This window comes from Aythya ferina (genome assembly GCF_964211825.1).
Source record: "Aythya ferina genome assembly, chromosome: 1".
NCBI classification, from domain to species: Eukaryota; Metazoa; Chordata; class Aves; order Anseriformes; family Anatidae; genus Aythya; species Aythya ferina.
The window spans coordinates 174,623,338-174,638,426 of record NC_140296.1 but is presented as its reverse complement, the minus strand read 5'-3'; the positions used below and the strand labels follow the sequence as shown (position 1 = coordinate 174,638,426).

The 15,089-nt window shown below is 40.3% G+C and overlaps 1 protein-coding gene and 1 long non-coding RNA gene across 2 annotated transcripts in view; one reads left to right on the top strand and one right to left on the bottom strand.

Annotated features, from left to right (window-relative positions):
- ANO6 (anoctamin 6) overlaps positions 1-11,245 on the top strand; it is a 73,023-nt gene extending 61,778 nt beyond the window's left edge. The window contains exons 16-20 of the mRNA XM_084508350.1: positions 164-294; positions 1,089-1,294; positions 6,619-6,818; positions 7,306-7,411; positions 8,384-11,245. Of these exons, the coding sequence (XP_084364476.1) occupies positions 164-294; positions 1,089-1,294; positions 6,619-6,818; positions 7,306-7,411; positions 8,384-8,590 (850 nt within the window). The 3' untranslated portion in view covers positions 8,591-11,245. The remainder of the gene's footprint in view (positions 1-163; positions 295-1,088; positions 1,295-6,618; positions 6,819-7,305; positions 7,412-8,383) is intronic.
- The window catches only part of LOC311431127, a 106,863-nt gene that overhangs the window by 43,552 nt on the left and 48,222 nt on the right, over positions 1-15,089 (bottom strand). The gene's annotated exons all lie outside the window — the stretch shown is intronic.

The window sequence follows — 15,089 nt, the reverse complement described above, 5'->3', positions numbered from 1 at the left end:
TTTCAGTAATGCAAGAATAAATGAAAATCACTGTTCAAAGCTATAACAGCACAAAAGCCTTTTTTTCTCTCTCTCTCTCTTTTTTTATTTTTTTTTTTTTCATTTACTGAACTTTGTAGGCTATTTTACCAATTTTAGTTGTCTTTTTCCCTCTGACTGGCAGTTGGGTTAAGAATTTAATTGGAAGATACTGTGCAGATGCTAGATCAGAAAAGATTGTTCCACGCTGGGAACACGACTACCACCTGCAGCCCATTGGAAAACTTGGATTATTTTATGAGTATCTTGAAATGGGTAAGTATTCAGTTCCAATTTCTTATCTGTTCTGGACCCAAATATGCTCTGAAGAAAATTTTCATACAAGCAACGCTTAATACATTTAAAGACAGAGGAGGTATGAAGTTTTTAGAGAGCAAAGACAAGTTTTGATTTGTCATTATAACTTTGCAAGTTTTTATTAAGCAGCTATGGCTCAATTTGACTTATAGCTAAGAAACAGAGCAAGTGATTGCATGAGGAGGTGCACTGCTGCTTCTTTGCCCCATTGTCCAAGAAACATTTCCAGAAGCCAGAACACTGCCACCTTCTAACATCGTAGCAGCAGATTCCTGTATCGGCCTGCTGGGTCTGCAGTCACTTACACGTTGCTGGTTTCTTGGTTGCTGGCAGTACTCTGGTTTGTTTGCCACCATCCGTCCTGCAACAGAATTGCAGCACGTTTGTCACAGCACCCAGACACCCATAACATCATTTGTTAGCACAGGCTGTGCAACATTGCACTGAGACACCTGATCATTAGATTTCCAAGTCTACACGGTGAAGACATGGGAAAGTAATGGCTGTTTAAATTCCCCTAACAGTTCCTCCTGATGTGTTGTGAGATTTAACATTTTCCTGTCCCCTCTACCTAGCAGGTTTTCCAGTACTATTGTGCTCATATATTCTCATGCACACATTGGCTGAACATAAGATTTGTTAGGAACTCTACTACTCTTTCTCACAGTTTGAGTAAATGAACTGTATATACTCGTATATGTTTATCTCCTGTAAATGAAAGCATCTGTGTTTGTGACCTCTCCCTTTGGCAGTCATACAGTTTGGCTTTGTCACCCTGTTTGTGGCATCATTCCCCTTGGCTCCCCTTCTGGCTCTTTTTAACAACATGTTGGAAATCCGGCTGGATGCATGGAAGCTGACGACCCAGTTCAGACGCATGGTGCCACAGAAGGCACAAGACATCGGCGCGTGGCAGCCCATCATGCAAGGCATAGCCATCCTGGCCGTGGTGACCAACGTAAGTACTGGGCCAGCAGTTACCAAAGGTAAAACGCCTTCACTGCAAGTGTTACATCCAGATGTGGGAATGCTGTGTGTATCCATGTGTGTCATGCCAAAGTGACCACAGGTGAAGTACATCAATGATCCCAAATGAATTACAAGCTTCAGACTTTAGCTCCTGTGAATTAGGCTTTTAGTTATTTTTCAGATGTTTTGGAAATATAGCTACTGTATAAAGTATTAGGCCTCAATAAAAGAAATATTTAGAGTTGCTAGAAGATCCGTTAAAAAAAAAAAAAAAAAAAAAAAAAAAAAAAAAAAACTATTACATATGAAGATGCACATCTTTCCTAAAATTATACCACATAAAAGTACTTTTGGAGAATCTACAACAAAATGCATTAATTTTAAAAAAACAAAATGTTGGAGTTTAGCTAAGTTATGACTGATTGTTGTTTCCATCTGTTACAATTCTTATGGTCATGCCATCATAGTTGAGTTTGGCTTTGAGAAATTTTGCATGTAAAGCAGCAATTCAGTTTCTTCTTGATGTATTTAAAAATATGATGTATGCTCAAAATTGCAGCACTTACTTTTTGAGATGGGGATGCATTTTCCAAGAATTTGCAAATTAATCCATTTTTCATTTGCAGTTCAAATTAATTTTGATAAGGATTTCTTTAAAATATTTAGATTTTTTCCTCATGAATATGCTATTAAGAATGAAATTCAGACATTTCAAAGTTCCTATATTGCTAATTCACCAAGATCTTGTACAGGAGGCTGCATTGTGAGCAACCTGATTATTGTGATCCAGTAATCCATTGGATTTTACCACGTTGAATTGTTTAATTATTTATTATTAAACAGTAGCTAAAATATATTGTTTCTAAATTTCCACTGTTGCCCTAAATTTCCACTGTTACCCTCAAAAGAGCAGTGACCACTCTTTTCCTCTGCCAGTAATTGTCTGTAGTTAGCAGACTTTTTCAGAAAGACCAACATTTTCTAATCTTGCCACTGAGATTAGGGATTCATTCTGACACACCCAGAGATGGCCACTTCCCCCAGGACCTCCTCCTTGCACCTTATTGCACTCACTAGGAGTTTCTGGAGAAACCAGTAAAGTCTGAAGATGGAGTTCACCTCCGCCTAAGCTGCCACAGGAGTCTCTGTCTGTTTTGAGGATGGTGGAATTTGGGTAAGAGGAAGGAGATGGAAATGAACACTCTACCATAGATAGTTAGGGGATTCATTTCACATAAAAAAGCAGGTATTCAGTTATTTGAAGGCTTCTCAAAATGGCTATAATTCCTTTCTAGAATTTTATCTCACACTACAGAAATTTAGCAGGTATGATAAACATAGATAGGATATAGAGTGGAGGCTCAGGACAACACAGAAGCAGAGAAATGAACATGGAGAAGTATTGGAAGTAAAAAAGAAAGGAAGGGAAAATGGAGGATTTCCATGAGGATGGAAAATTTACAAGAGAATCCGGGAGAAAGAGAACAAACCAGAGTATATGCTCCAGCGGTTTCACACAGATCTACTGAGGCAAATCAAACATAAATCCAGATGTTGTGTAGGCATGTGAAACATCCAAGGCGTATCAGTAAATGTGACGTTAAAATTTAAAATAAAAATGGTGCATCTTTGGTAACACATGTTCAGATTGATAGAAATGTCAGGTTATACCGGAGATACTTTGGGGCTCTTTTGTTTTAGTGCTTGTGTAAAAAAATTGTAAATGACAGCTTTCCTGGCAAATCAGGGAGAGTGTGTAAATTCCCAGATGAAGCATAGCTGTAGCAATATAGAGGCAAAATTACTGGTGCATTAATGTCCTCTTTTGAACTATGCTGCTACAAAACTTGTAAAATAAAAGATGAAAGATGTCTCTGGTGCCCTAGAAGAAAAACAAGTATGTTATGCTATTGGATAAGCCAACTGTCTTTCCTCATCAATCCACCTGGGGCTTGTAATACCACTATGAATTAAAAAGTTGGGTATACATCTTAAAATTATTCTAAAATATTGTAATGTGTACCTTAGTCACAGTCCCTATGATATTCAGGGTAGAGTTAAAGTTGCCTTGGTGGCCTTATGGTGACTCAGGTGTGTAGACATCTGCTAGGAATGTACACATGCCCCTGCTGTACCTTCTGAAGGAAAGTGGCCCAACAATACTCCTATGTGTCTGTCATTACCCATTCATGGCCTGTCTGAGGCTAATTGGAGCTTTACAACATTTTCACTCCAAATTCCTCCTGATGTGCTATGCCACTCAAGAGACATAACTGAAAACTCAAAGTTCTCGAAGTACAGAAGTGCATTCACAGCTCAGTTTTGCCCTCTGTGCTCCTTGCCTGGCACTCAGTCCCGCTGCGTATGTGGCTGCTAACAGTATGCATGCCTCTTTTCGTAACCCTGTTTGGAGATCTCATGGTCAGATGAAGTTAATCTTAGTAGGAGTGTAGTGCCCCCGCCACTGACATCAGGCAGGTTGGTAGCGTGCAAGGGCACAGCACCAGAGGTGGCATGCTCAGAAGTGCCTGTTACAGGTGCTGTAAGGAGCTCAAAAAGATCAGTATTTCTTCTGAGAAAAGTGTGGGCTATAAAGCCAAATACTAGAAGCAGTTTTCTGCCTTTAAGTATGTTTTTTTCTTGTTTGACACCTGGGATGTAGTACAGGCCATCAGTCTTGCCTGTGCCATCTCATTGCCATCCCCATTTTCTCTTAGTACTGTTTCTTTTCTACATGACTGTTACAGATTATTAGACTTGGGTATTGTATCATCCTCTCCTTCATGCATTGCCTTTTTAACACCTGTGAGTAGCTTGCAGGAAACTTTTGCACAAAACTGTCTGTTTTGAGACTTGCCACTCAGGCACTGGACTTGCTATTGCATGGTATCAAAGCATCTGTTCTTGATTTGTAGACTGATTTTAATTAGCTATGGTATAAATGGAAAACTGTGCATGATATAGCTTGGGAAGTAGAGAATGTGCTATTTGTTTGTAGTTCTCCAGTACAATACACTACAATGCAGCCCATAATTCAGGAGGAAAAAAGCTTTTCCTTTGAGAGGATGCCGTAGGATTAGCTTTCGTATTTCTGTCCATGTAGCACTCTGCAACACATCTGGAGACCATTCTGAGAGAGGGAGGAGAATGAGACAGGGCTCAGATTTATGGTTATGAGAGACCTGGGGCCTTGAAAAAAAAATCAGTAAGAGCAAACATTAAGTTGTATAAATACTGTGTTCCAGAATCTTGTTGAATGATACATAGAAGCTGCATCGAACCCATTCAGTACAAACAGAAAAGGATGGGTTTTGTCGTATTGTTCAGTTGCTTTTAGTTCTTTTATGATATGAATGGATGTAAATCTTACAGGATAATGAACAATAAGAAATTGTATTTAACTAAAACTTTCTGTGCTTATACTTCAGTTAAAAACAATGTAATTTAGGTGTGAGGTCTTCTTCCTGAAACTGCAAGACACAGTAATATATATTCCTTGTCAGCCAAAACCACCTACACTGCATGTAAATATAAACAACACATAATTTTCACTTCATTGCACACTGGCATGTATTGCTTAAAAACAGTTTTTAAAAGTGTATGCCACCTACATTTGATTCAAGCTAGAACACGGTACAAAAAATCTTTTTTAAGTACTGATCCTTGAGAACTTAAACACTCTTAGGATGCCTCTCTTTTCTTCCTCATCAGCCAAATTAACTTTCTCTCAACTGAACTAAATTGCAACAATATTCTGGAGATGAAAAGGGAGATTTTGGACCACAGTCTCATGCTTAAGTCTTGTTTCTGCAACTTTTGCCTTAACTGCAGTTTTGCTTGGCAGGTGCCTCACAGTGAGCCAGCTGGAAAGGTAAGGCACTAGGACAGCCCTAAGCATTTGGTTGTGGGGCTGCAGGAGGTGAGGCAGGTCCAACTCCTTGCCCTACCTCTTCTTTTCCCCTTGTTGCTGTCTCCTGGTGCTGCCACAAACGCATGGTGAAGCAGATAAAGGGGTGGATCCATCTGGATTCCCCGGCCAGCCTGTGCCACACTTCACAGCTGCCCAAACACGGGGCATGAGCAACCTGCTAGGGGCAGAGGCAGGAGGGGTGGCAGCGGCTCTAGCTAGCACTGCCACCAGAGCACTGTCTAAGGAACTGTGTTTGCAGGTATTTTCACCCTTCATCCTCTCCCCACCCCGCACTGATTCTTGCTGTTCACATTGTGAGGTATTTTTGCCCCTGCCATAGGATTGAAGACTGCTCCCCCAGCCACGGCATGCAAACATCACTAGCTCTAGGCACTGGGCACGACAGGCGCCTCTCATGCTGGCTTGGCTGGGCAGCCTCATGCTCAGCTGCCGGCCTTGCCAGTGGAAAGTCTTCCTCACAGGGAAGCCTTTTCAACCTGCAATAGCGGAGGAGGATGTTGGATTAAAGATAGTTAACCTGCCCTCCAGAATAGGATGTTTTGGGAACTTCGTGAGTTTAAAAAGACTTCCCACAACAAACCCACAGATCCCATTTCCTACCCGGTTTGTACCTAGCAGACTGAGTAGGACAGGGACTCTCTTGGGAGCAAGATAAAAACAAATGGTCACGTCATATGTAAAACAGCACTGTGCAGCTGCTACTAAAAAAATGATCTTGGCACCAAGAGCAGTTTCCACATGTACTGACATGACACTGAAACTTATGAGGCAACTGCCAAGACAAATTTGGACTGGCTGTCACCTCGAAAAGAGCGGGATGTTTCTAGGGTCAGAGATGGATCAGCTATATATGCAATTTAGTTCATTCTTTTACTCGGTCCTCAGGCTTTCTGGGGAAATTTAATTTTGTAGTGCTGAAGGACTCTGCTGTGGTTTACATAAGTTTCACCAGACACAATTTCTTGAAGCATATCACAAGCAGCTCTGCAGCAAGCATGTTTGCTGGAGGTTACCTTAGAGCAGTGTAAGGTGAGTTTGGTTGCTGAACTCCCTTGCATGCTGATGAGGATAAACATGTATCATAGTACAACTTTTCTGAGGCATCCAGCAGAGCCAGCGTAATTTAAAAACTATACAGAGTGCACACTGCAGAAGGAGATTGTTTTATGCCTGTGAATGTCTACATGCTCCCTAACAGAGGGAACCACTGACTGGAAATGCACATGTTTATTTTTTTTTTATTTTTTTTTATTTTTTTTATCTTGTAATGTAAATTTTTAGATACTCAGTATATGGAAAAGCTTATTTAGGCTTCACCATATATTATGGCTTATTAGTTACATGTCACTCTGCTTTTTTTGTCTTCTCTTTCTGAAATGCAGGCCATGATAATTGCTTTTACATCTGACATGATTCCTCGCCTGGTTTATTACTGGTCCTTCTCAGTCCCTCCTTATGGGATTCACAGCAGTCACACTATGAAAGGATATATAAACAACACACTCTCTGTCTTCAATATATCAGACTTCAGGAATGCAAGCAAGCCATCTTCCCCTTGGTTTGGGAACCAAACGACATGCAGGCAAGTGTCAAATAACCTTTTTTTTCTTTTCAAATGACAATTTTTTTTTATTTTTTTTTTTTAACATCTAACTAATATAACTCAATTTAAAATATCCAGGAAGAAATGTTAAAACACCATTAAAGTCAGCGTACTTTGAATGGCAGAACTGAGTGAAATTATTCACCTATATGTCTGTCCTACTCAGAAACTCAAAAAATACTTCCTTCATTTTCATTTTTCTCATAACTGATAGAGTCTCAAAAAAGGAGAAAAAAGATTTTAAAATAAATTAAGAAATTATCAACACAGTGGCAAAAAAAAAGGGACATTTAAGCCAAATACAGCTTATTCTGCAGACATGAAGTTTACCCATTGCTGTAGCTCCATTCAGCAGACTGTTCCGGGATGCACTATGCAGGGACATGTCTTGCTCCATCCTCTGGCCACAGCGCCTTACTGCAGAGATTCCCGAGACTAGTCCCTGACTTTCCTGCATTGCCTTCAGATACCGTGATTTCCGCTACCCTCCTGGTCACCAGCATCAGTATGAGCATAATATATACTACTGGCACGTCATCGCAGCCAAGCTGGCTTTCATCATTGTCATGGAGGTAAGCGTGTGGGGTTTCAAGCAGCAGTTATTGTGAGCATCCTCTTCCCTCCATGCAGAAAATCCTTCAAAGCCATTCTGTCCAGGCACCAGAGGTTTTGGTGTGCAGCATGTGCTGGCATGGGCAAGAGCTTGGGAGATGTAATTAGGTGTAGCACCATTAGAAAAAGAAGTTTCTGAAGTCATGACATCTGCTAAGGATCGTCCCATGTGTTCGCAGTTTCTTTTCTCAAGAATTTTTAAAGTGATTTCTAGTATCAGAAATAGAAGGGACAGTTGCACCAAAAATACTTATAAATGATCTTAGATGAGGTTTGTACAAAGCCTCATATATACATGTCCATACTACATGTGCACTAACACACACTAACCTGAGTAAAGACATTCACATAAGAGGTGAGTTTTTAGATCAGCCCCTTTGGTAAAAAACCAGTCACTCCCTCATGTGCAGCAACTCTCTGGGCTTAGAAAATATAGAAGTCCATCCAAGATCAAGGGAGAGGAATACTAGGTATTCTTTCATTATAAAATGTACTTAAGGCCTGATCCAGGGACTACTGAAGTCACCAGAAACATTCAACTGGCTAGAGCAGAGATCCCATAGCAGAGGAATGTCGATAGCCCCAGAGGCATTTGGACAAACCTGAAACAATTTCAGAAGAATCTGTAACCAATATTTCCACAGTCAGGGGAGGCAAGGGGAGGGATTGGGCACTGGGGTTCCCTGAAAGCGAGCAGAGGAGTCATTAGTAACATCAGAATTAGAAAATCAGAAATTCTTCTTTATCAGTCAATCTATTAATCTTTGTTTTTAAGATACTGTTCCACTGTGATAGATACTGGTGCAAAGCCTGTTTAAATCTGTAAGAGAGAGTGGGACATTTCAATAATAATAATAATAATAATAATAATAATAATAATAATATCCTGTTCAACCCAACTGACTTTTTTTTTTCATTTTCACCTTCCCTAGCATGTCATATACTTTGTGAAGTTTATTATTTCATACATAATCCCGGATGTATCACAGAAGACCAAGAGCAAGGTCAAGCGAGAGAAATATCTAACGCAGAAACTCTTGCATGAGAACGATCTTAAAGTTGTGAAAAAAACCATGGGGAAAATTGCTGACAAAATTATCAAAGGAGTAGACAGCACTTTCCGGCCTAAGTCTGAATAAGTATTTTTTTTATATGGAGTAACAGTATTTAGCCAGCTAACACCTGTCCAGATGTTACCAATAGTTAACCAAACACTTTGGATTAATTCCCTTTACTAAACGTTGTTTCTTGCAACTGTCACATGCTCCTTATCTGTTTCCCTTTGGCAAAAGCAACCACTGAGACTTGGTTTACAGTTACCAATTTTTTAAAACAGCTTTAGTAAGATATATTTTTTAACACATGAAGGTAAAAAATATTTATAATCTTAAAACAATGCAGATTAATTCTCAAATACATAGAATGCTTTCCACTTTAGGCGTAGGCTATTAAATCTGTTGTTCAACTTGAATAAAACCTTATGAACAAGAATAATTTGTTGTAAGAACACCACCACTTCCTCTGAAGGAGTTTTGATGACTTGATAATGCAGACCCCAGCTATAAAATGAAATGGAAAAGCCAAAACATGAAGGCAAGAGAAGGAAAAGATAACACAAAATCATGTTGTTAAGCTGTTGCAATTGACATACTAAGCACTGTTGTGTGCTACACTGAATTAGATGTACATACTGAGACTTAAATGGATAACAAGATATTTCAATTAATCATGGGCTTGGATCACAAGGAGCAGCAGGACTGTAAGCCCATCTTGTTCATCAATCTCTGTGTAAACAGGAGAACTGCCTTTGCAATCAATGCATACAAACTGACTTTACAGCACTCGGAGCGAGAGGAAAACTCAGACATTTTATCTTTCCCTGGTCAATGTACTTTCATTAGCTCACTTGGCCATTCTGTTCTGAATGAACACAGCCTTGAAGGTCTCCCACCTGTAACAGTAATGAGTGTTAAAATTCTTTTCACATACTAAATCAATATTTGCTGAGGGCTGTATTTTGCATTTCTCCCACACCAGAGGCACCATTCTTTTCCCTGATAGATTTTGACATAGGAAGAATGCACAGCTGGACCTGTTGTGGTACAACACTGCATGATAAATTGAATTTGGACTAGACCATGAATCTATTGAAACTGAAGATCGGAATAAACAATTTAATATGCCTTAACCGTGTTATGAAACTATAAACAACTAGGAAGATGTTACAAGTGTGGACGAATTTGTTGGAGCTATCAGTCATCTTGAAATTAGGCTGCAGATCTGCTTGGCAATTTTGGCTCCAGTTGTAACCTGGGAGTTACGAAACTACAGGGTAAGCATGTATGTAGGGCTCCACTTTGTGTCTGCAGCAGCGATGTTCCAGTTTATTAAATTGCTTTCTCTTTTAATGGTTCTAGTGGACCAATTCCTATGAAATCTGAAAACCAAAATCTTGTTAAAAAGGCAAAAGTATGCCTGCACTCCCTAAACCACATGATTACTGTTGGGTTTGTAATTTTATACTCTTAAATGTAATTCATATGTGCAATTCTTAGGAAGATTATTTGTATGGCTTTTTCAATATAAAGAAGTTTGTTTGCAGAAACTAAGTAGCATTGATAAGATATATTTTATCCTCATAATAATCAGAAGGAATCATTTGAATTTTGTAGAAAAACTTCAAAATACTACTCTGTGTACCTCAAGCCTATCCTTTGGAATGGCAACATTTAAACCAGAAGAGGCAGTACATAGGGGAGTTCTTTCAGCAGTTGTGATACACAAGCTTTCACTTAGTATGACTATGCAGAATAATTGCATAGGAGAGAGGAACATGAGAGGAAAGCTTGGTTCAAAAATTGCGATAAGGTTGGAAGATGGAAGACAAAAGCTTGGAGGTTCCAGAGAACACATTTCTGGCATTGAAGAACTGGAGCTTGCTTATTATAAAGCCCAGAAAACTTGTTGTAGACATCACCTGAAGACACCTGAAGATGAAAAAGACTCAGGACACAACAATAAGATAGACCATAACTATAAGTGACTGTGTACCAGAGCAGTGATAGAACTAGTGCTTCTTTCAACAGGAAATTCTACTCTTGCCATCTCTTTTTGTTTCCAGTCAGAATCATAAAACGTCTTTAAACTTACAAGGAATCAAACAGAAATTTGGCAAATGGATAGGCATGCACTCAGAAGCTTCTAAACAAGACAAAATATTTTATCAAAATGTATCACCCCAATAGTGATTTGACCTTTTCCCAGAAACCCAGAACAGCTGAGGCTGGTAGGCCCTCAGGAGCCCACCTGCCCCAGCCCCTGCCCAAGCAGAGACACCCAGAGCAGGCTGCCCAGGGCCATGTCCAGGTGGCTTTTGGAGATCCCCCAGCAGGAGACCCCACAGCCTCTCTGGGCAGCCTGTGCCAGGGCTCAGGCACCGGCACAGTAAAACAGTTTTTTCTTATGTTCAAATTGCATTTCTTGTGTTTCAGCAGGTGCCTCTTGCCTCTTGTCCTGTCGCTGGGCAGTATAATGAAATACTCAGGGTTTTCTTGTGCTATATGAGTTTTTTTTAGAAAGGCCAGTGAGCTCTGTGCAAGCTTGGAGCTTCTGATTTTGGCTTTGGTCTGGCATCTCCCTGTCAACAGTAGTGTTCAGCTGAGAGATGCCATTTTCATCTCCCCATCGGGGATCACAGTTTCAAAGTGCCTTAAACACCCTCTCAGGTGCAGTGTTGGAGGACAAGGGCAAGCAAGGAGGTATCCCATGATAAAGGAAAAAAAATAAAAATAAAATGTCATGAAATGGGCCATTTCAGATAATTGTTTGATCTTAAGGAAACTTTGATTGCCTGCTTTGACAGCTGAAGGGACAGGGAGACAAAAGAATTAAGTGCCTTGCCTGGGGTCACACTGAACAGTGGCAGAGTTTAAGACTGGTTTTCTGGTCCTTTTCTTGTCCTTGAGGCCTCTCTCAATTGTCACTTTTCATCACGCATTTTCTGAAGGGGGAGTTGGTCCTCAACATCACTGAGAGTTTATATTCCAGCCTTTAAAATCATTATTGAAAAATAAATAAACAAATAGCATGCTACCCCAGCAAAGTATGTGCTCCTCTTGTAATAAATTCCTAACCACCTAGAATTACAGAATGAGAGAATATCCTGAGTTGGAAGGGACCCTCAAGGATCATCAAATCCAACCCCTGGCCACAACCAAAAATCAGACCATATTTCTGACAGCATTGTCCAAACACTTCTTTAACTCCAGCAGGCTCTGTGCCATGACATGGGTATCCTTGGGTGGGTTTCTACATTACCATTTTGTTCAGCTCAGGAGTGTGCTTTGAAACTCGTCTTCCACTTGTCCCCACTTTCTGGGTGGTGATTCACATCTGGTCTTGGAGCTCATGAACCGGATTCCTTTTGTCTTAGACCAAACCAGAAGACAGGTCTTAGATATGCCCATCATGGTCTCTGGTAAGCATTTTAGTCCACAGCTCTGAAACCAGAGCTAGTCTGAAGAGAACTGTGAGTACTTTGTGGGCATCAGCTTCAGCTGATGTCAGTGTCAGCTTTTTGCTCTGTGTTTTGCTTCCCAAGTGCCATGCTACTTGCTAACATAGCCATAATATTCACTTTCAGAAAGCATTATATCAGGAATTCAGTTTATTTTGCCATGTGCAGTGTTAATCTCAGCACAGTGCCCAAACCTCTAAAGCTGTGCAATGTACATAGCCTCTACCTCCATCTGCTGAAACGTGCACTGCCAGTACACAGCGAGACATAGGAATTAAAAATCCTTCAGGGGGTGGGGTCAGCTGCCAACTTAATTGTATTTGTAACTTTTTTTCAAGACTGGGTCACTTTAATAATGTTTGAAGATCTATTTGAAGGGAAAATTAACATTACTTTTAACGTATTAATCAATTTTACTCTTTTTACACTTTGTAAGTAGGCCAGACTCCTACCTTGTACAGATGAATCCGTGTCAGTGACCATTTCATTGCCTTAAGAAAGATGTGAGCACCACAAATTGCAGACCACCGCCACTGTTTTAGATTCTTTGTATGTTGAAAAAATTCAGAATGTAAGAATGTATTTTTTGTATTTTTCTAAGAATGTTTGCTATTAGTTTCTGAACATTAAGATTTCTTTATATTTATTGTTATTAAATAAAGTCTATTTTAAAAGGATAATACATTTGTTGTTGATTAGCTTTGTTTGTTTTTACATGAACAATATACTGCTGCTGCCAAATGCCACATTTAAATTCTTAGAACGTCACCACTGTCTAATTTCCATATTCCTCCTCTTTTTCAATCTTTTGCCATTAAGCTGTTACTGCTACTGAAATTTATCTCCTGTTTTTCCTGCATCCTCTAGATGGAAGTCATTCCTTTCAACATCACATCGATGACAAGGACCATTATGTTCTCCTACAAATAAACAGTTTAAGTCTTTATACCTTTTCACTCCTGTCATGATAAGCCCCGTGTTTTGTTTCCGAGTCATCGTTTATTTCTTAATCTGAATCAAGTCTGGAAGGTGCTCCCACCTCCAGGCAGTCCAGCTTTTGTGTTCCTCTTTAGGGCTCATGCAGCCCAAGCAGCAGGCAGTGGGTACAAGAGAGGCAGCAGCTTCATTTTGACTCAGATACAGGAGAGCAGCAGAGTGCAAGCTTCAGATCGCTCTCCTTTTCTCACTCGGTCTCCCTGTTTGAAAAGATGTGTATGTAGTTAGTCCTAAATAACCTCCACATGGCTTGGAGCAGTATTTTCGTTATAAGAAAATAATGTATCTTAATAGCCTTATAACAGTAACAAACTTTCCAGGAAAGTTGACAAAAGTGGTTTTTATTTACAACCTGGATGTGCATCAAAAGAAGAGCCTTTAAAAGTTGAGGGTTTCTTTTTTCTCTGCCATGCCTATTACATTCTCTGATACAGTTATCCTGTAAAAGCAATGCTAATCACTGGGATTAAAGCTATTTTGTCAGTTAGCAATGATGCAAAGAAATTAAATCACTTCTCTTGCTTTTAGAACATAGTAATCAATTCTCTAATTATTTCCAGCAGCCCCAGCACTACAGGGTTACAGAAGTGCATGTGTGAACACATACCCTCTGTCCTCTTTGCAGAACACACATACGTGCATACACTGATGGCTGTTCTGCCAGCTATGAAGACTACAACTCATGACCTGCCACATGATGCAAGATGCTCTTTTCCAGTAATGAAAAACATCTTCCATCCAGTTGTATCAAGATATACCATTCTCTTTAAATACGTAAGATAAAGTAACCCCTAAGTGCTGAAGAGGAATAAAAGGCATGCAACACAGACCATGCAGAAAATCTCACTGAGTTCCTTCTTTCAGCAAGTACAAGCCAGTACACCACAAATCCACTTCTAGCATATGAAGAGAGAGTTTACAAAGGAAAAAGAAAATAAAATAAAAATAAATAAATAAATAAATAAATGAAATTCTTAAATTTTACAAGACTCAGGAAATTACAGTCACCTCTGATAGCATTAACACACTATCAGGGATTTTATTTTTTTAGATACTCATTTAGTGTCCATGTCCTCTCGCATCATTTCTCTGCTCCTGAGTGGAGGTCACACAGTGAGTGGATAAATAAGTTGCGCTCCCAGCCACAGGCACCTGCCAGCTATTGTCTTACCTCCCCATTCTTCTGAGATCCTCTTTGGACCCGAGTACGGAGTCTCCTCTTACAACCGCATTGTGCTCATTCATGCAGTCATTTTCTAAACCAGTCTGGCTGCTCTGGTTGAGCACAATTACATTTAAGCCTCTGTGACCAGGGCACTGCAGGATCTTTGCTTTGGTCTGCTCCCTGCTGGAGTGGGACGCAGTGCTCAGGCCCCAAAGTCCATCCACTCCACCACGGGTCCCTGACTTTGGGGGGTTTAGTCAGGTTCTTGGGTTTTACTGAGCTGAAAGCTCACCAAGAGGCGAGCTGGGGTTAAGGTTATTTGTCCTGTGATAAATCTGCTCCTTATCCCACAATTATTGTAATGACTTTTTCTTTAAAAAATATATATATATATAATAATAAGGGAGGAAGGGGGGGGGAGGGTGGAGAGATTGGGCCATGCTGTGCCTTTAAGAGTCTTCTGCACGACTGCAAACACACAGGGCTGGTCTTGGCACCTGGGCTTAGTCTTCTGAATATCGCTATTCAGGGAGAGCCATTGTGCCTTGAATTTGTGTTTCACCTTAATCCAAAGGAGTTTTCAAGTTCAGACATGCCCTCTGGTTGTTCTTAACTTTGACTGCATAGGACGTTATACCGGCAGCTAAAAATTGGCAGAATCAGGCCCTTCACTATTGTCCTAAGTATGGTCTTGAACAGAATACGTCACTGTTGTTTCTTGGCTTGCCAACACAAACTGTGACCTTGCATCTGAAAACAGCAGGGAGACCGGGACGTGTGGGGACGGCAGAAGCCTGCCGTGCAGCTGGGGGCACGAACATCAGACGGGAGACGTGCAGGAGGTTTGGGTGAGGCTGAGGCTGCAGGGTGAGGGACAGGGAGCCCTGTTTGGTGCTGACAGAGGCTCCGGAGCAACAGCTGAGAAATTCTTTCCATATCTGCTGTTAATTAGTAACTGCTC